General features: G+C 39.9%; 1 protein-coding gene across 1 annotated transcript in view; it reads left to right on the top strand.

Annotated features, from left to right (window-relative positions):
* The window catches only part of NFATC3 (nuclear factor of activated T cells 3), a 137,920-nt gene that overhangs the window by 103,007 nt on the left and 13,708 nt on the right, over positions 1 to 21,205 (top strand). The window contains 1 exon segment of the mRNA XM_081217752.1: positions 3,127 to 4,122. Coding sequence (XP_081073878.1) covers positions 3,127 to 4,122 — 996 coding nt within the window.

The raw sequence follows: 21,205 nt of genomic DNA, 5'->3' as shown, positions 1-21,205 counted from the left end.
AATATCAATATCCAATGGAGGAATAATCATTAGCTGCAAGTGGCTGATTTAAAAAAAAATTTTTTAATTAGGGATTATGTTTAGTATTATTTGTCCCACTATCCATTTACTTTGTAGAATGAAGACAGTTAGCAGCATATGTGTATGATTCACAAATTACCCTTACCACAGATGGTAATAGAGCACACAGCCCTTCCTTAGTGGTGCTGTCTGAACTTCTGCCCAGCTTCTAGCTTCAGAACTTCCAATGTGGGAGACTCTACCCCCACCCTAGAGGAAATGTGTCTCCCTCTGAAGCCCAGCAGAAGTTATTTGTACTTGGGGGTACCATCTGAGCTCTGGTTTTTTGGAATCATGGGGATTTTTCAGAGCAGCATTAGAGCCAAACTCTCGTGTATAATATTTTGCCTGTGGAAGGGTATATTCTGTGTTCCAAATAGTTGACTGGACAGACTGACTTTTGTATTGTGGTTGTTTTGATTGGGAGAAAAAGCCTGCCTTACAGTCAGGAGATCAGATCTCAGCTCTGCCACAGACTGTACCTACTGATTAACCTCTATAAAATGAGGATATAATACTAAAGCAGTGGTTTTCAAATTGCTTAGGTTGTTTATTCTTCAAATAAAATCTTATACAAAAAGCCAGTCTATGAAAAAGGATGAAAGCTAGCTTGGGTGCTCTCTTTGCACTGGAAAAGGAAATCCAGAGCTCTTTCTCTTTACATCCTCTTCTTCTACATCCACCACTTCAAGAAGAGTGTGAGGCTTCTCATGGTTTGAAAACCACTAGACCAGTTGATTTTTTTTTTTCTGGATGCCTCTGTTCATCAACATTCTAAGTTTGAGAATTAGCATGTATAATACAAAAGGTAGAGTTATTCTGTTTCTAAAACTCATCTCATTGTAGATATTATAAGATCTGTTTAACTGTATTTCCCTCCAAACAAGAATAAATTACCATAGACCAGCAGTGAGGACTTCTTATGGTTTGGTCAGGTTGGAGTCTGAATCTCTTATAGACAAAAAGAGTGATACTTGATTTGGCAGAGTGGAAATGCAGTCGATTTAGTAGAGCAGAATTCTCAATCTGGGTACCCAGATGTCAGTCAGGAACATAGAAATAAGGATTGGATCATGCAAAAAATATGGACGTTATGCTGTAGTTTTCAGTCTCTCTGTCTCCTTTTTAGTGCATGATAACCAACCACTTATGTAACCAAGGGCCCCACCTGTTCCATTCAGGATTAAGGGATGAGAGTAGGCTTTCTTGGATATTCTCCTTCCTTATGTAGAAATAGGAGTCTGGATATAGGATTCACTGTAGCTTTCCTGAGACCAGAGTAGGAGCTGAAGTAGAAAACAAAAAAATCCAGTAGTCCAAGGACAAAGTTCTAGTTCTGCCAAAGTCAGAAGAAAAGTAAGAGCATCAAGACATTTGGGGGGGAAAAAAAAGAAAAGAAAAAAAAAAAGACATTGGAGAGGTCAGGAGCCAATAGACACGGTGAACCATACTTGAAATACCTGAGCAATAATCAGAAACTGGATGGAGGTCTGGATCAAGAACATGAGCATTGTGGCAGAAGCAACAAGATTGGTGATAAACCTTTCTCTCGGTCCTTAGGGTTGTTGTCTCATTGTTAGAGGTGGGCTCACCAGTTGCCAGATTTAGAGGCTAAAGCAGATGAATAATGAACCCATCCTGTTCTTCTAGGAAGCCAGAGCAAAGTGCAGAACTCAAATGCACCCCAAACAAGTCCTCCATTAATTACCTCTTCTACAGTAAAATATACTATCAGGGCTATCTTAATTCTTACCTTCATTTTCTCAGATTGAGACCATGCTTATGTGAAGAGACTTGCACTCAGCAAACGTTTGATAAATGGACAGATGAGATTTGACCTTGCTTTGGGTCTCGTTATTTTCCTTTGACATAAAATGGAGTTTCTTATATTTTGTGAAGATCATGAAAATTTTAATTATGTTAATTTTTAGTACAAACTTGGAAGGAACAATGAGATGTGAATTTAGGAAAATTATTTTTAAATGTATTATAGCACTTCAATAGGAGGCTAAAGTAGATAATTTTTAGAAAAATAGACTGAAGTGCTTGCTAAGAGAAACAATGACATCAGTTGTTTTGACACACAATAAATTAACTGACGGTTCTTTTCTGTTTTGATATGCATATTAAATAAAATAAGCAAAATGCATTGATTCCTACTTTAAGCAGTCCTTTCATCAAGTAGACTCATCCTAAATCATGGATCTGCTACTTTTCTAATGTCATAAAGGATGATGATTGGTATTTGTAACCTCTGCTTGCTTGGTGGAATGGTGAAGTAGAATTTCCGTTGGTAATACAGTATACTGCAATGAATAAAAGCATGGACTTTGGAGGCAGAAAAACCTGTGTTCAAGTCCTTATGATACCACTTAGCTGCTGTGAGATCTTAGTGTCTTTAATCTCCTCTTCAGTATACTCACTCATCTGTAAGGCAGGGATACTAATAATCCCTACCTCATAATGATGGTGGGGTTTTTAAAAATTTATTTATTTTTAAATAAGTAATATATATACATGGTGGAAAACATTCAAAAGGCCCCAAAACTTAGACAGTAAAAAGTAAATCTTCCTCATGCTCCTATCCCCTATTCACCTGGTTTCCCTTCCCAGCAATAAACACAACAGTTATCAGTTTCTTGTGCATCTTTCCAGAGATATCCACACATATATAAGCAAAAACATGTGTACATGTGTATATGCGTGTGTATATATACACACACAATATTTTACGTGAAATGTGACATATACACATGTTCTGCAATTGACTTTTTTTTTTACTTAATAACGTGTCTTAGAGATCTTTCCAATATCACTTCATAGAGGTCTATGCAGTGTTGGTTTTTTCTTTTTTTTAACTTGAATACTTTTGAAGCAAGAACCACTCCGTGTTGTCTTCTATTTACTGGTTTCACATATTTTATATTATCTGCCTTCCCTGAAGGCATTTGAGTTTTCAACCCCTGGCTTGTGTGTGCACTACAGCTGTGTAGCCTAGAATGAAGGCCTTTCATAATTATTTTATGTGTTATGTAATAACATTTGCATTAATCACTTTCTTTTCAGTTTTGATGAAGCAAGAACACAGAGAAGAGATTGATTTGTCTTCAGTTCCATCATTGCCTCATCCTGTCCAGACCCAGAGGCCTTCCTCAGATACAGGACACCTACATGACAGTGTACTGTCTGCACAGAGAAGCTTGGTTTGTCCCATCCAGCTAACATATGCATCCATGGTAACCTCAACCCATCTGCCACAGTTGCAGTGTAGGGATGAGAGTGCTGGTAAAGAACAGCATATGATACCTTCTTCAGTTGTGCACCAGCCTTTTCAAGTCACACCAACACCTCCTGTAGGGTCTTCCTATCAGCCTATGCAAACTAATGTATTCAATGGACCAACTTGTCTTCCTGTTAATGCTGCCTCTAGTCAAGAATTTGATCCAGTTTTGTTTCAGCAGGATGCAACTCTTCCTAATTTAATAAATCTTGGCTGTCAGCCACCATCATCCATACCTTTTCATTCTTCAAATTCAGGCTCAACAGGACATCTCTTAGCCCACACACCTCATTCTGTGCAGACCTTGCCTCATCTGCAGTCAATGGGATACTGTTGTTCAAACACAGGACAAAGATCTCTTTCTTCTCCAGTGGCCGATCAGGTCACAGGTCAGCCTTCCCCTCAGTTACAACCCATTACGTATGGTCCTTCACATTCAGGGACTGCTACAACAGCTTCCCAAGCAACCTCTCGTCCCTTGGCCAGTTCACCACTTTCTGGGCCACCATCTCCTCAGCTGCAGCCTATGCCTTACCAGTCTCCTAGCTCAGGAACTGCCTCATCACAGTCTCTAGCCACCAGAATGCATTCTGGACAGCACTCAACTCAAGCACAAAGTACAGGCCAGGGAGGTCTTTCTGCACCTTCATCCTTATGTCACAGTTTGTGCGATCCAGCTTCATTTCCACCTGATGAGGCAACTGTGAACATTAAACCTGAACCTGAAGAGCAGGAACCTAACTTTTCTACAATTGGTCTTCAGGACATCACTTTAGATGATGGTAAGTTCATCTTTATGCTTTGAAGCAGTGAAGATCCAGGAACTTCCTTCCCTTAAGAGTCATGAGAAAGTTACATGGATTGTTTATTGGCATATGGTTGGGCTTTTTAATAAGTTGTTTTTACTAGAAATATGTTGATATATGACTCGGAAGATAGACATGAACATACATGCTTTAAAGTCTATTTTATCACTTATATCTGTTGGGAAGGGTGAGACCTTGAGTAATAACCTATCACCTATTTGTGATGGAACTGAAGATGTGAGCTTTTATTGAGCATTTTTCCTTTCAGAACATACAGTGAGGTCACAGTGTCTAGAGAATGGAATTCAGAAGTGTTAATTCATTAAACATTGCAGAATGCCATCTCTTTGCAGGGCACAGAATTAAATGCTAGGAATACTAGGAAGGTATGAGGATAGAGTTCCTGTCCTTGAGGAGACTCACAAAAGTAAAGAACCTGCTTCTCTGTGGCCCTACCACCTTGCTGAGTCAGACAGTGGTGATGGTACAAGACCAGACTGGTTTGCTGCTGCTGGTACAGCTGTTGGCACCATGATAAAAAGAAGCTATTTATGTAAATGTAGCAAGTTGGTATGCAGACCTCTGTTTTTATGAAATCATAAATTGGACAGCAAACTCTGGAAATTAATTATTTTAATAATTGAAAATTCCCCCAAGGTAAGATTTTCAGGTAATAATTTTAGAGTTTATCCTTGGCTTTGTCATGTATATGGTAGTGAAATTTTGTCGAAATAGGAATTCAGTGAAAGCTACGTGTGTAAGTGTTGTACAATATGAAAAATTTAAAACATGGACACAGAATTTTAATTCTCTCTCTGTATTAATCTGTAGAAAAGTAACTCTAGGTCAGCCATCTCCTTTATACATCTGGAGAGGCTATTTACTACTTAGTTGCAAAGCTGGTTTTAAATTCCAAATTCCAAACATAAGGGAAAAGGGAGGTATATAAAATGATAAACTGTGGGAGCCCCCACCCTACCCCTGACCTGGCACCAGGGCTTTACTGTCAGGTCAGTATATGACGATACAGTGATGCAGTAGGTCTTAGTCACTTACAACCAAGATATAAAAGAAGCACCCTGGGAGATCAGCAAAGAGATGTGAAAGATTCTATAAGAAGGATTCAGAGGGGCTTCCTTGAGGAGATGACTTTTAAGCCAGTCTTGGAGGATGAGTATATTTTTCAGTAAATAAGGATCAATCACTTCTTATCCTTTTGGCTAAGAACAAGTGTAGTATCAGTAAATGAGAATCAAAGGGAAAACCAGACAACAGAAGCAGAAACATAGAGCTATGTCTGGGAAAGCATGATTTTCTGTGGCTGGAGGGCAGATGGCATAGTAGAGGACGGCTTTCAAAGCCACATGGGGATATGCCAGGTCATCTGTGTATAAACAGAAGGTATAGCTGTAAACAAGCAAAACCTACAATTTGCGTAGCATTGTTGTCTAATTTAACTCTTACTAATTCTCTAGATAGCTATATTTAGAGAATCAGACTTTCTGAAGGTCACGTAACTGGTAAGTAGCAGAGCTGAGACTGGAGGCAGGTCTTTTCAGTCTAGTCTTTTTCTTGCAGTACTACAGCTGCCCCCCAGCAACAGCAGGCCTTGGTGGTTAGAGCACAGCGCTAAAGGGGATCCCCCAAGCTCTTTTAATTCCTAGAGAACAGTGGAACATTCTCTAGGAATGCATGTGCAGAATTTCACTGCATGAATATATGTTCACAGCAGCATCTGATCTGTCACACTTGTATTGCTTTCAAGGTTTGTGTTTAGAATTTTAATCCCTGAAACAAGGGGTGAGACCTGGAGTGTGATAACCTACCACTTCAGTGATGCCACTGAAAACACAAGATTTATTAAGCAGGTCTCTTAGCGCTGGGTATTCCAGCTCGTTTTCTTTCCAAATGAAGACTGTTTTTCTAAAAAGAGACCAAAGCTGGAACCTGCTCTTTCTAATTTACCACAGATTGAGTGATTTTTTGGGGGGACAGCAAATTGGAACTTTTAGAAAGGTTTTATGGAATTTTTATTTATTTCATCTTTTGAATATGTGAAGGTATGTTGCAGAAACAGAATCTGGAAAAATGAGGTCTGTGCGGGCAAATATAAAAGCAATTTCATTTTTGTTCCGTTCACAATTAAGCAAAGTTCCCCACAGAGGACAAGGACTGACTAACGAATTTCCTTATTGCCACCTATCAAGAGACTTGATAGAAGCTCAGTGGTGGCACTTCCCTTGTGGTCCAGTGGTTAAGACTCTGTGCTTCCAATGCAGGGGGGGCATGGATTCAGTCCCTGGTCAGGGAACTAGGATCCTGCATGCTGTGCGGTGCAGCCACAAAAAAGCTTAAAAAAAAAAATAGAAGCTCAGTGATGCTAGCAGTAATTAAAGAGGGGGTGGGAGAACTAAAATACACTCCTGGGCACCTCAGATTATTGGATGTATAATTTTTGCAATTTACATTTTGATGCTATCAAATATCAAATGAATTTTTGATGTTTGCCAACTGACTCATTGATTATGTTATTTGGATTTGCCTTTGAAGGTAAACTAGAGGCTTAGAAAATCCTACAGTTCTGCAGAGTTTTAATATAAATTCATTAAAAAAACAATAATAACATATTTCATAGGCCTTGAACTCCCTAGTACTTGGAACTCTGTAGTACTTGAATGGCCCCTTTCTGGTAAGCTTTAAAAGTAAGCCATAAAACATGCCAAAAAGGATTAGAAGTACTTAAAGCGAACTTTGCAGTTAACTTGAGCTCAGGTTTTCTTTTAACTTTTCTATATTGTGCTAAGCATTAAGTACAAAGTAATGTCCACTCCGCAACTAGAGGACACAAGTAATTTCTTTAAATTTGTGTTATACTAGTTAAATATACTTATCATCTAATCCTAATAACTTTCATTAATCCTATTTGTTTTATATTTATTTACCCCTTTCTTTTTTTATCAAATTAAAGATTAAAACATAAAATATCCTTTTTATTATTGAATTTTTTTTTTTTTTGCGGTATGCGGGCCTCTCACTGTTGTGGCCTCTCCCGTTGCGGAGCACAGGCTCCGGACGCGCAGGCTCAGCGGCCATGGCTCACGGGCCCAGCCGCTCCAGGGCATGTGGGATCTTCCCGGACCGGGGCACGAACCCATGTCCCCTGCATCGGCAGGCGGACTCTCAACCACTGTGCCACCAGGGAAGCCCGAAATTTTTAATTAAGATGGGGTCTGTCAAGAATCATTCAGGTATCACTTGACTGTTACTTCACCTTAATTTTTTATTATAAATTCAGTGACATTTAATAGAGAAGATATTAGTGCACCTCAGCTCAGAAATTCTAGACTTGTAGAACTAAAAATACTCTAATACAGCTCCCCCATTTTATAGATAAAGAATCTGAGTTTTACAGAGCTTAAGGTATTCATCCAGGGTAACACTGATTTAATAGCAGAGTAAAGACTAAAACCCGAGTCTCCTGGTTCCTAATTCAGTACTCTTAAGAGTTTTTTCAGTATCTGCAATCATGTTTTTCATCAGTCTGTGGTTTGAGACTGTGGATGTAGAGCAAGCAAAATAGATGAAAGAAAGTGCTGTTTTCTCAGCAGAGCCTTGGTTTGTGAGAGGGGCCAGGGCAATCTTAAAACTCTAGATCCTCAGTATAGATGAAGTTTTAAAGGCTGTCTGCTCCATCCTCGTCTTTCACACTGGAATTCATACTCTGGTATTCCTAGTGATTTTATATTCCTGTTGGTCTCTTCATCTCCAGATTCTCTGGAACATCTCAGGGCCTTTTAAGTTCCAGCTGCCCTTGTTTTATGTGGACTCTGATGCCTCTGGAATCATGCAGAACAAATCTAATCATTGTTCTGTAATAATCCTTCACATGTGTGAAATCTTGATCTCTTTCCCAAGTCTTAAAAACACTCCAGCAATTTCATCCTTCCCTCAGCCTCACTAACATGGTAGTTCCCTTCTGCTTGAACCCTGGTGTTTAGTTCCTTTTCGTAGGGCGTATCCAGAAGGGAACACTCTAGCCGGCTCAAAGTGGATTGGGACCGACACCTTTCTTGTTCAGAAGACTTTATTTATCAGTTTGGTGTTACGTCAGGGGATTTTCTTAGCTCCATCTTGCTGTTAATTTAGTGAGTCATAAGTGCTAGTAATTAGTCATAACTAACTCACATCCATTCTGTATCCCCACCCCTCACCCCTCCACCATGGATTTTTACATATGTTTTTAGAACCCAGGACTAAACTTTGCAGTTTAGTTTGTTCAGAAACTGAATCCTTGTTCAGTTTCATTGAGGTGATTTTGACCCCTCATGTCAATCTTCCAAACTCAGAAGAGTCCCAGAAGCGTTTCTCGTTTTCAGAGTAATGTGGCTCCCTCCTCAGGGGGATTATTCCTTGGGGTAGTAGCAGCAGCAGAATACTGACCTCTACCAATTGATGTTCTCTTTCAAGCAGTCTCCTTGGAAGGCTGTAATATATACTTACTCAACCAATTAGAGTATTGTTCAAAATTCTTATGCTACTTTCATTTTTCTTTGCTACCTAAGTGTACCATTGCCCCTGCTTGGAAAGCATGTGCTACTCTGTAAAATTATCAGTGAGTTTTTACTCAGATGTTAAAGTTTGTGTGCCTGGAGCTATAATTTTTTCTAAACACTTCTGTGCATTATGGTGTGTATGCCCCAGATTTGGACCAAGTGATATACATTAAAACAGTACAAAAATATAGAAATTGTCACAGCTGTGTTTTAAGCATTTTAATTAAGATTATAGTATTGTTAAACTAGACTGTCTTAGACTTTTAAATACAGGCCCATTTAATTTGTGATTGAGCTGAATCCAGTAAGAACTTTAATCCATTAGAGTCCCTCAATTCCCTCTTGTCCTCCTTTGTTCACAAACTAACAGAACCTTAACTGCAGCTCTTCAGCAGAGAAGAGGGTACATGTTAAATATAGCCTGACCTGCTGCTGTGGTGAAAACTGACACTGCCACTTGCAGGCTCTGTGCAGTAACATGCTGATCCTGAATGTAGGGCAATTGCTAATTTGACTGTAAACAGGGACTCTAGACGTGACCTCTGCTACTGCAGTTCTATATAGGTGACAAGCAGATGAACCTGCTTTTCAGTTGCAGGGAAATGATAAATACAAGATTCAGGTGATTAACTTGGATGGGAAATCAGGAGACTGGTATGGAGGAGCAGAATGGTAAATATTATTGTCAGTGTGCTAGCCCACCTGTTAGATACTCATTTACTGGTGTTTATTGTATTTAAATAAATAAAACAAAAGAAAGCCATGCATAGCCAGTGATGAGAATGGGTCCCAAATGAGGTGTTGAATCACTTAGGGGCTCAGTAGTGAAGGGAGGTAAATAATACTGACCTTTCTCTTTCAACTAGGACTCTGGGTAGCTCATGAATACTCTTCTGGGAGGCATACATGTACCATCCAGCCTCAAACATATTTATGATGGATAATTCCAGAGGCAAAATGTCCCACAAATAATACCCATGTAGGCTTTGGATCATGGCTTATGCAGAACAGATCATGATGGGGATTCAGGACCTTAGACACAACCACTCTTGGACATATAATAAGAAAATTTAATTTTTAGACCCAGTGAAGCAAGGGCAAGCATTTGAGAAGACCTTTTATTTCTCATATCAGGTGTGTCTGTGTTATCTCACATGGCACAAATTAGTTATATTGTATATGAACAAAATTTTTTCCTTGAATCAACTTGACACTAAAATTTATACATAAACTGGGAAAAATCCAAGAGAGGTTACCAGTAAATAGCCAGCATATCACAGCATATCAGAAGTCTTCAAAATAAATTCACTTCAAAAAGTGTATTTAAAAATAATTAATGAATTAATTTTCTGTCTCACATGTATTGCATATATATTTTGCTAGTTCGTTTGTTTACCAGTTTTTAAAATAGTGTTTTGATCTGTAGAAATGTAAAATATTTAGGTGGTCCAACCTAATATATCTTTTCTTTTTGATTTCTGTTTGTTTGTTTTTATTTTTGGCTGCACTGGGTCTTCATTGCTGCGCGAGGGCTTTTCCCTAGTTGCGGTGAGCGGGAGCTACTCTTCATTGTGGTGGCTTCTCTTGTTGTGGAGCACGGGCTGTAGGCACACGGGCTTCAGTAGTTGTGGCACATGGGCTCAGTAGTTGTGGCTCACGGGCTCTAGAGCGCAGGCGCAGTAGTTGTGGCGCACGGGCTTAGTTACTCCACAGCATTTCTTATTGATTTGTGCTTTGGGAATCTTGTTTAGAAAGGCTTATCTCACCCCAATGTTATACAAAGTTCCCACTTATATTTTCCTCTAGGACTTGAATGATCTTACTGTTAATATTTAAATTTTTTATTTAACCTAGACTTTATTGGAGTATAAGACACTGAGTTGTAAGATATTGAGGGTGGGATCTAAATTTAATTTTTAAACACTTCGCTGGTTGCCCCAACACTATTTATAGTATTATGTATTTCATTGATTCTTTTGGGCACTTTTTATTTCAAACATGTTAACATCTCTGAAACCTGGATGTATCTGTGATAAATAAATGTTTTACAATCTAAAAATAATAATAATGAATTATGGTTACTGTTTCTTGATAATAAAACTTTTTTTTTGAACCCTGTGGTAGGCACTTTGCTAGTAGCTCATTAGTTCTTCCCAACAATCTGTAAAAAGTGAATTATTAACCTTATTTTCAGAGATGTGGCTCAGAGAGCTTAAGCACTTTACCACTGTTATATGACCACAGACACTGGGACTGGCATTTGAATCCAGGTCTGTCTGAAATTTAGATCGTCTTGCACGTGTTTAGTGGCTTCTGAAATAACTATAGTTGATTACTTTATATAATCTCACTTCTATAAACACAATAGGGCCTCCCTGGTGGCGCAGTGGTTGAGAGTCCGCCTGCCGATGCAGGGGATACGGGTTCGTGCCCCGGTGTGGGAGGATCCCATATGCCGTGGAGCGGCTGGGCCCGTGAGCCGTGGCCACTGGGCCTGCGCGTCCGGAGCCTGTGCTCCGCAACGGGAGAGGCCACAACAGTGAGAGGCCCGCATACCGCAAAAAAAAAATAAAAATAAAAATAAACACAATAAACATAGTAACTTTCCGATGTCTGTCAAGTGTAAGATACAAAGCCAGTGTCTAAAGATGTATTCTAATTTAAAATTCATATTCTGTTTCTGAGTTCCTTTGGAAATGAATCATTCACAGGGACAAAAATATTTTATTTATTTATTTTTTATTTATTTATTTTTTTGGCTGTGTTGGGTCTTCGTTGCTGTGTGAGGGCTTTCTCTAGTTGGGGCGAGAAGGGGATACTCTTCATTGCGGTGCATGGGCTTCTCATTGCAGTGGCTTCTCTTGTTGCAGAGCACGGGCTCTAGGCTCGTGAGCTTCAGTAGTTGTGGCACACGGGCTCAGTAGTTGTGGCACATGGGCTTAGTTGCTCTGCGGTGTGTGGGATCTTCCTGGAGCAGAGATCGAACCTGTGTCCCCTGCATTGGCAGCCAGATTCTTAACTGCTGTGCCACCAGGGAAGTCCGTATAATTTTAAATACAGTAAATAAACCTCATTGATGAGGTAACATTTGATCAAAAACTTGAAGATGAGACGAAAAAACCTTGAAGATGAGGAAATTACCGATGTAGATACCTGGGGGAAGAGTATTCTAGGCCAAAGGGACAAGCAGAGGAAAGACCCTAAGGTAAGAGCATGTCTGGCTTATTGAGGAATGGCAGTGAGGCCAGTGTGGCTGGAATATGAAGGATCTAGAGGGTAAGTAGTAGGAGATGTGGTCAAGGAGGTAATGGGGAGCCAAACGTGTAGGGCAACAGTTCTCAAACTTTTTGGTCTCAGGACTCCTTTTTTTTTTCTTTTTAATTGAAGTATAGTTGATTTACAGTGTTGTGTGAATCTCTGCTGTATAGCACAGTGACTCAGTTATACACACATATACATTCTTTTTTTATATGCTTTTCCATTATGGTTTATCACAGGATATTGAATATAGTTCCTTGTGCTATACATTAGGACCTTGTTGTTTATCCATTCTAAACGTAATAGTTTGCATCTACCAAACTCAAACTCCCAGTCCATCCCTCTCCTTCCCCCCTGCCCCCCTTGGCAACCACAAGTCTGTTTTCTATGTCTATGAGTCAGTTTCTGTTTTGTGGATAAGTTCATTTGTGCCATATTTTATATTCCACATGTAAGTGATATCATATGACATTTCTCTTTCTCTGTCTGACTTACTTCACTTAGTATGATACTCTCTAGTTGCATCCATGTTGCTGCAAATGGCATTATTTCATTCTTTTTTATGTCTGAGTAGTATTCCATTGTATATATGTACTACATCTTCTTTATCCATTCATCTGTCGATGGACATTTAGGTTATTTCCATGTTTTGGCTATTGTGAACAGTGCTGCTATGAACATAGGGGTGCACGTATCTTTTTGAATTATAGTTTTGTCTGGGTATATTCCCAGGAGTGGGGTTGCTGGATCATATGGTAATTCTGTTTTTAGTTTTCTGAGGAATCTTCATACTGTTTTCCATAGTGGCTGTACCAACTTACATTCCCACCAACAGTGTAGTTCCCTTTTCTCCATACCCTCTCCAGCATTTATTTGTAGACTTTTTAATGATGGCCATTCTGACCAGTGTGAGGTGGTACCTCATTGTAGTTTTGATTCGCATCTCTCCAATAATTACTGATGTTGAGCATCTGTTAGCATGCCCATGTGTTTTCTGCCCTTTTTTTTTTTTTTTTTTGTGGTACGCTGGCCTCTCACTGTTGTGGCCTCTCCCGTTGCAGAGCACAGGCTCCGGACGCGCAGGCTCAGCAGCCATGGCTCACGGGCCCAGCCACTCCGCGGCATGTGGGATCTTCCTGGACCGGGGCACAAACCCATGTCCCCTGCATTGGCAGGCGGACTCTCAACCACTGTGCCACCAGGGAAGCCCCTGCCCATTTTTTGATTGGGTTGTTTGGTTTTTTGTTGTTGAGTTGTATGAGCTGTTTGTATATTTTGGAGATTAAGCCCTTGTCTGTCATATCATTTGCAAATGTTTTCTCCCATTCCTTAGGTTGTCTTTTTGTTTTTTTTTTTTTTTTTTTGCGGTACGTGGGCCTCTCATTGTTGCGGCCTCTCCCGTTGCGGAGCACAGGCTCCGGACGCGCAGGCCCAGTGGCCATGGCTCACGGGCCCAGTCGCTCCGCGGCATATGGGATCCTCCCACACCGGAGCACGAACCCGTGTCCCCTGCATCAGCAGGAGGACTCTCAACCACTGCGCCACCAGGGAAGCCCCTGTTGTTGTTTTTTTTTTTAATGGTTTCCTCAGCCGTGCAAAAGCTTGTAAGTTTGATTAAGTCCCGTTTGGGGTTTTTTGGGGTTTTTTTGCAGTACGTGGGCCCCTCACTGTTGTGGCCTCTCCCGTTGCAGAGCACAGGCTCCGGACGCACAGGCTCAGCGGCCATGGCTCACGGGCCCAGCCGCTCCGCGGCATGTGGGATCTTCCCGGACCGGGGCACAAACCCGTGTCCCCTGCATCGACAGGCGGACTCTCAACCACTGCGCCACCAGGGAAGCCCCCATTTGTTTATTTTTGTTTTTATTTCTATTGCCTTGTGAGACTGACGTAAGAAAACATTGGTATTATGTCAGAGAATGTTTTTCCTATGCTCTCTTCTAGGAGTTTTATGGTGTCATGTCTCATGTTTAAGTCTTTAAGCCCTTTTGAGTTTATTTTTGTGCATGGTGTGAGGGTGTGTAAATCAACTTCATTGATTTACATGCAGTTGTCCAACTTTCCCAGCACCACTTGCTGAAGAGACTGTCTTTTTCTCAGGACTCCTTTATAATCTTAAAAATTTTTGAGGATCCCCAGGAACTTTTATTTAGGTGGTTTGTATGTATCAGTTTTTATTTGTATTAGCAGTTAAAACAGAACTTTTGAAAACAAGAATACACAGACACTTTCCATCACCCATCACAGCAATGAAGTCATCACATACAATTTAATGTTTCCGAGTGGAAAACTCCACTGTAAACTCAGGAGAGAATGATTATGAAAAAAGCAAAAAAATTTAGTATTATTATAAGAATTTTGACCTCGAAGGCTCCCTTAAAAGTTCTCAGGGAACCCCACATGTCCTTGATCACACTTTTAAGAACTCTTACATAGGGTCTTGTAGGCCTTTGTTGTAGAGGTTTTTTTTTTTTTTTTTTTTTTTTTTTTTTTCGGTATGCGGGCCTCTCACTGCTGTGGCCTCTCCCGTTGCGGAGCACAGGCTCCGGACGCACAGGCTCCGCGGCATGTGGGATCCTCCCAGACCGGGGCACGAACCCATGTTCCCTGCATCGGCAGGCGGACTCTCAGCCACTGCGCCACCAGGGAAGCCCTGTTGTAGAGTTTTGAACAGATGAGTCATCATGATCTGATACAGATTTCTTTTTTTTTTTTTAATTTATTTATTTTTGGCTGTGTTGGGTCTTCATTGCTGAGCACGGGCCTTCTCTAGTTGTGGCGAGGAGTGGCTACTCTTCATTGCGGTGCATGGGCTTCTCATTGTGGTGGCGTCTCTTGTTGTATGTAGAGCATGGGCTCTAGGCAGGCGTGTGGGCTTCAGTAGTTGTGGCACATGGGCTTAGTTGCTCCATGGCATGTACCAGGGCTTGAACCCATGTCTCCTGCACTGTCAGGTGGATTCTTTTTGTTTTTTTTTTTTTTTAAGAATTACTGTTGTGGGCTTCCCTAGTGGCGCAGTGGTTGAGAGTCCGCCTGCCGATGCAGGGAAAACGGGTTCGTGCCCCGGTCTGGGAGGATCCCACATGCCGCGGAGCGGCTGGGCCCGTGAGCCATGGCTGCTGGGCCTGTGCATCCGGAGCCTGTGCTCCGCAACAGGAGAGGCCACAACAGTGAGAGGCCCACATACCCCAAAAAAAAAAAAAAAAAAAGAATTACTGTTGGGTTTTTTTTGTTTTTTGGGTTTTTGGGGCTGCAATAGGTTTTCGTTGCTGCACGCAGGCTTTCTTTAGTTGCATCGAGCAGGGGCTACTCTTCGTTGCGGTGCATGGGCTTCTCATTTGTGGTGGCTTCTCTTGTTGCAGAGCATGGGCTCTAGGCGCATGGGCTTCAGTAGTTGTGGCACGTGAGCTCAGTAGTTGTGCGAAGGCTCTAGAGTGCAGGCTCAGTAGTTGTGGCACATGGGCTCAATTGCTTCGCAGCATGTGGGATCTTCCCAAACCAGGGTTCGAACCCATGTCCCCTGCATCAGCAGGCGGATTCTTAACCACTGCGAGGCAGGCTGATTCTTAACCACTGCACCACCAGGGAAGCCCCTGATATAGGTTTTAACAGGGTCACTCTGGCTGCTGGGTAGAGAGGCAAGGACAGAAACAGGGAGACCAGTTAAGATGCTATTATAGTAATCCAGGCCAGAAATGATGATTTGGACTAAGAGATGGACTGATTTTTGATGTATTTTAAAGGTAGAGCCAGTAGCATTTCCTGACAGATTCCATGTGAGATGTGAGAGAAAGAAGTTAAAGATGACACTAATGGGGTTTTGCCTGAGCAATTGAAAAGATGGAGTTGCTGTCAGGTAAGATGGGGAAGGCTCTGGATGGAGCAGGTTTTGGAGAAAGATCTGGTGTTCAATTTTGGATGTGTTATGTTTATGGTATCTGTTGAACATTCAAGTAGAGATATAAAGTAGTCAGTTGGCTGAAGTCTAGAGTTTGGAAGTGAGTTATAGACTGAAGATATCAATTTGAGAGTTATTGGCATGCAGGAGGTAGTTAAAGCCACAAGACTAGATGAGGTCATTAAGTGATAATTTAATTGTCCTGCCTTTATCAATTTAGGTAATAATAATTGTATTTCTGTAAAATGTTGCAGAGTACCTACACTTACATTTCAGGAGACTTTGAATAAATAAGTAAACAAGTTCACAAGTAAATAAACAGATTTACAAGGGTTAAACAACTTCCCTTAGGTCACCAATCCAGTAAGTGATGACACTACAGTTCCAAAGCCTTTCTTTTCTAATACCCACCAGATCATTGTCTTGTTTGTATAAACCAGAAAAGCCTATATATCGATAAGGTGGCTAAAGTAAGCAGCTTGGTCAAACGGGGAGGCAGCTTGGATAAGTGGGGAAATTTTGGTCATCTTCCCACAGACATATTTCATAATTTATAAATATTTAATTTTTCAAAACTTTTTAATAAAAGGAACAGATTCTGGGACTTTCCTGGTGGTCCAGCGGGTAAAACTCCACACTCCCAATGCAGGGGGCTCGGGTTCAATCCCTGATTGGGGAACTAGATCCTGTATGCATGCTGCAACTAAGTGTCTGCATGACACAGCTAAGGCCCAGCGCAGCCTAAATAAATAAATAATAAATAAAAATTTTTTAAAAAGGAACAGATTCCATATCCCAGATTTATAAATTTTAAGAGGGATTTACAGAAGTCCTCCAGGTGTTGCTTTGAGTTAATGGTTAGATCTGTGAAAACCTCATTTAGTCATTTCATGCAATGTTCTATGAGAAAACCCACAGTTTTTTTTCTTAATACTTATTTTATTTATTTATTTATTTATGCTGTGCTGGGTGTTAGTTGCGGCACACGAGATCTTTTAGTTGTGGCATGTGGACTTCTTTAGTTGCGACATGTGGATGCTTAGTTGCAGCATGTGGGCTTCTTTAGTTGTGGCATATGGACTCTTAGTTGCAGCATGCAGGCTCTTAGTTGCAGCATGCATGCAGGATCTAGTTCCCCAACCAGGGATTGATCCTAGGTGCACTGCATTGGGAGCGCGGAGCCTTACCCACTGGACCACCAGGGAAGTCCCATGCAGTTTGTTTTTGAAATTTTTAAAATTTGGTAGAATATACATAACATAAAATTTACCATTTTAACCATTTTAAGTGTGTGGTTCAGTGACATTAAGTACAATCACAGTAGTGTGTAGCCATCACCACTGTGTATGTCAAGAACTTTTACATCACCCTAAACTGTATACACATTAAGCAATAACTCCCCATTCTCTCCCCACAACCCAGCCTGTGGTAACCTTTATTCTGCTTTCCATTTCCATAACTTTCCCTACTAAAGATACCTCGTATAAGTGGAATACAACATTTGTCCTTTTGTGTCTGCTTATTTCACTTAGTGTAATGTTTCCAAGGTTCAGCCATGTTGTAAGCATAGATCAGAATTTCATTCCTTTTTATGGCCGAATAATATTCCATTGTATGTATATGCCATATTTTGTTTGTCCATTCATCTGTTGAAAGACATTTGGTTTGTTTCCACCTTTTGGCTGTTGTGAATAATGATGCTTTGAATATTGGAGTATAGGTATCTGAGTCTCTATTTTCAGTTCTACTGGGTATTCTAGGAGTAGAATTGCTGGATCAAATGGAATTCTTTTTTCAACTTTTTGAGGAACTGCCAAACTAATATTTTTCCCACAGTGGCTGCACCATTTTACATTTACAGTGCACGAGGGTTCCGGTGTCTCCATATCCTTGCCAACACTTACTTTTTATTTAAAAAAAAAAAAAAAGCCATCCTAAATAGGTATAAAGTGGTATCATTGTGGTTTTATTTTGCATTTCCCTAATTACTAATGATGTTGGGTATCTTTTCATGAGCTTATTGGTCATTTGTATATTTTTTATGGAGAAATGTCTAGTCAAATATTTTGCCCATTTTTTTGGTTGAGTTTGGGTTTTTGGTTGAGATGTAGGAGTTCTTTATATATTTTGAATATTAAATCCTTATCAAATAAGTTATTTGCATATATTTTCTCCCATTCTGTGGATTATATTTTCACTCTCTTGATAGGATCCTTTGATGTTTTTAATTTTGATGAAGTCCAGTTTGTCTATTTTTTCTTTTGTTGCCTGTGCTTTTAGTGTCATACTTAAGAAATTGTTGCCCAATTGAAGGTCATGAAGACTTGCCCTATGTTTCTTCTTCTAAGAGTTTTATAATTTTAGCTCTTATGTTTAGGTCTTTGATCCATTTTGAGTTAACTTTGTATATGGTATGAAGGATGAGTCCAGCTTCCATTCTTTTTTTGCATGTCCAATAGAACCCTTGCTTGAAAGTGAAAATGAATTGACTGTATATTGTCATGGTTTGTTTCTGGGCTATTTTTCTTTTAAATTTTTATTGGAGTATAGTTGACTCACAATGTTGTGTTAGTTTCTGCTGTACAGGAGAGTGAATCAGTTACACATATACGTATATCCACTCTTTTTAGATTCTTTAAAAATACAAAATGCTTCATGAATTTGCATGTCATACTTGCACAGGGGCCATGCTAATCTTCTCTGTACCATTCCAATTTTAGTATATGTGCTGCTGAAGTGAGCACTTTCTGGGCTATTTTATTCCTTTGGTCTGTATGTCTGTCCTTATGCCTATATCACACTGTTTTGATTACTGTAGCTTTGTAGTGAGTTTTGAAATCAGGAAGTGTGTCTTCCATCTTTGTTCTTTTTCAAGACTGTTTTGGCTTTTCAGGGTCCTTGGAGATTGCATATGAATTTCAGGATGGGTTTTTCTATTTCTGCAAAAACACTGTTGGGATTTTGATAGGGATTACATTGAATCTGTACACTGCTTTGGGTAGTATTATCATCTTAACAATATGAAGTCTTGAACATGGGATGTTTTCCCATTTATTTAGATCTTCTGTTTCCTTCAGCAATCTGTATCTTTCAGTGTACAAATCTTACACCTCCTTGGTTAATTTTTAAGTATTCTTTTTAATGGTATTGTAAATGGACTTGATTTATAAATTTCCTTTTTAGATTTTTCATTAAAAGTGTATAGAATACAACTAAATTTTGTGTGTTGATTTTATATCCTGTAAGTTATTAGTGCTAACATTTTTTGTATGTTGATTCTTCAGAGCTTTCTATGTATTGGATCATGTCATTTGTGAACAGAGGTCATTTTACCTCTTCTTTTTATTTCTGTAGCCTGATCTCTCTGGCTAGAACTTCCAGTACTGTGTTGAATAGAAGTGGCAAAAGTGAACATCCTTGTCATGTTCTTGCTCTTAGTGGGAAAGCTTTCAGTCTTTAACCATTGAGTGTGATGTTATCTGTGGGTTTTTCATATATGGTCTTTAACATGTTAAGAAAATTTCTTTCTATTCCTAGTTTATTGGGTGTTTTTATCTTGAGAGAGTATTGAAATTTGTCAAATACTTCTGAATTAATTGAGATGATCATGTGGGTTTTTTTCCCTTCATTCTAGTAATGTATACTATATTACATTCATTGATTTTTCGTATGTTGGACTATTCTTATTCTTGCATTCTGGGAATAAATCTCACTTGGTCATGATGTATAACCGTTTTAGTATGCTGCTGAACTCAGTTTGCTAGTACTTTTGTTAAGGATTTTTGCATCTATATTCACAGGAGATGTTCTGTAGTTTTCTTTTCTTGTAGTGTCTTTGTCTGGCCTTGACATCAGGGTAATGCTGGCCATAGAATGAGAGAGGAAGTGTTCCCTTCTCTGTAATCTTTTGGAAGAGTTTAAGGGTTAGTGTTAATTCTTTAAATGTCTGGTGAAAGTTTTTGTGATAGGAAGAGAAATCAGGTATTTTTTGGAGCTGTCACCAGTGTTTCAAGGAACTAGAAAAATGTCTCGAGGACTGCAAGTTTCCATAAGCACAATCTGAAACTACCACTGTATCACACAACTCACAAAAGCCCCCAGCGTCTGTTGGCCTGGGCTTCTTTCTTCTAATTTATGTGCTGATTTACGTGGACTCACATGTTCTACACTTCAGAATCTGTTTTGAAGGACTCAGTTGTGAAGATTGGGCAACCTCAGAAGGGAGATTTTTGACAATATATCTGGAGTCTTTAAAATACTTCATACACACTGTAATCCTTAAGTCACCCCTGAAAGCTAGGTGAGTGATCTCAAATTTAGTAATAAAAAAGCTTAAGGCAGAAAAATTTTGCCTACGCACAAAGGATTTCTGGTTTTTGTGTTTTGTTTTGACCCCTTTAGTGAGACTGCATTTTGAACAGATTGGCTCCTCCTTTGTTTTCCCTCCTTTTTTTTTTTTTTTTTTTTTTTTTTTTCCCGGTACGCGGGCCTCTCACTGTTGTGGCCTTTCCCGTTGCGGAGCACGGGCTCCAGATGCGCAGGCTCAGCGGCCATGGCTCACAGGCCCAGCCGCTCCGCGGCATGTGGGATCTTCCCGGACCAGGGCACGGCACGAACCCGTGTCCCCTGCATCGGCAGGTGGACTCTCAACCACTGCGCCACCAGGGAAGCCCTGTTTTCCCTCTTTTATCTGCCTAAGAGGAGCGTATTAATTGGTTCACAGAGACTACAGTTTCTTCTCTTCCAAGATAAAATAAGCATTCTTCTAGAATCTAATAAAAGGTTAGGTCCTTTTATTTGAATTCGTACAGCAAAGGCCAAAAATAATTCCTTATAGGTCAAAGGAGGAGGTTTTGCCTCATTGTATTTTGGACTCTTTAACTGGGCATCTGTGTGTGTCAGCGATTATCACAAAACTGGTAATAGTGACTCTTCTTGAGTACAGTGACTTTCAACATTTTTGACAGCTTCTAACAATAAGAAGTAAGTTTTATAGCATGATCCATTACATAACAAACACAAAAAACATATACACAACTAACGTGAAAGGCTCACAAGCCAATCCTTAACCTTTATTTTTAAAAAATGTAGCTTATCTTCTATTTTGTTCTATTTATTTTTTTAAATACTGATTTCAGCTTGCTGAATTGATTTCATAGCCTGCTAATGGATGTGAACTTCAGTTTAAAAAATATTCCTCCATGACCCACAAATTTACCTATGCATATAGTGTTCTGGGCTCGTACCCTTAGACGTTTTGATTCTGTGCTCTGAAGTAGAGCCCAAGAGTTTATTTTTTTTTATTAAGTGCCCAGATAACTCTGATGTTGCCACAGACATGTATTTGGGAACC

This window comes from Mesoplodon bidens (assembly GCF_964165515.1).
Source record: "Mesoplodon bidens genome assembly, chromosome: 18".
NCBI lineage: Eukaryota > Metazoa > Chordata > Mammalia > Artiodactyla > Ziphiidae > Mesoplodon > Mesoplodon bidens.
The sequence above is the reverse complement of the archived record's forward strand: the minus strand, read 5'-3'. Positions and strand labels throughout refer to the sequence as shown.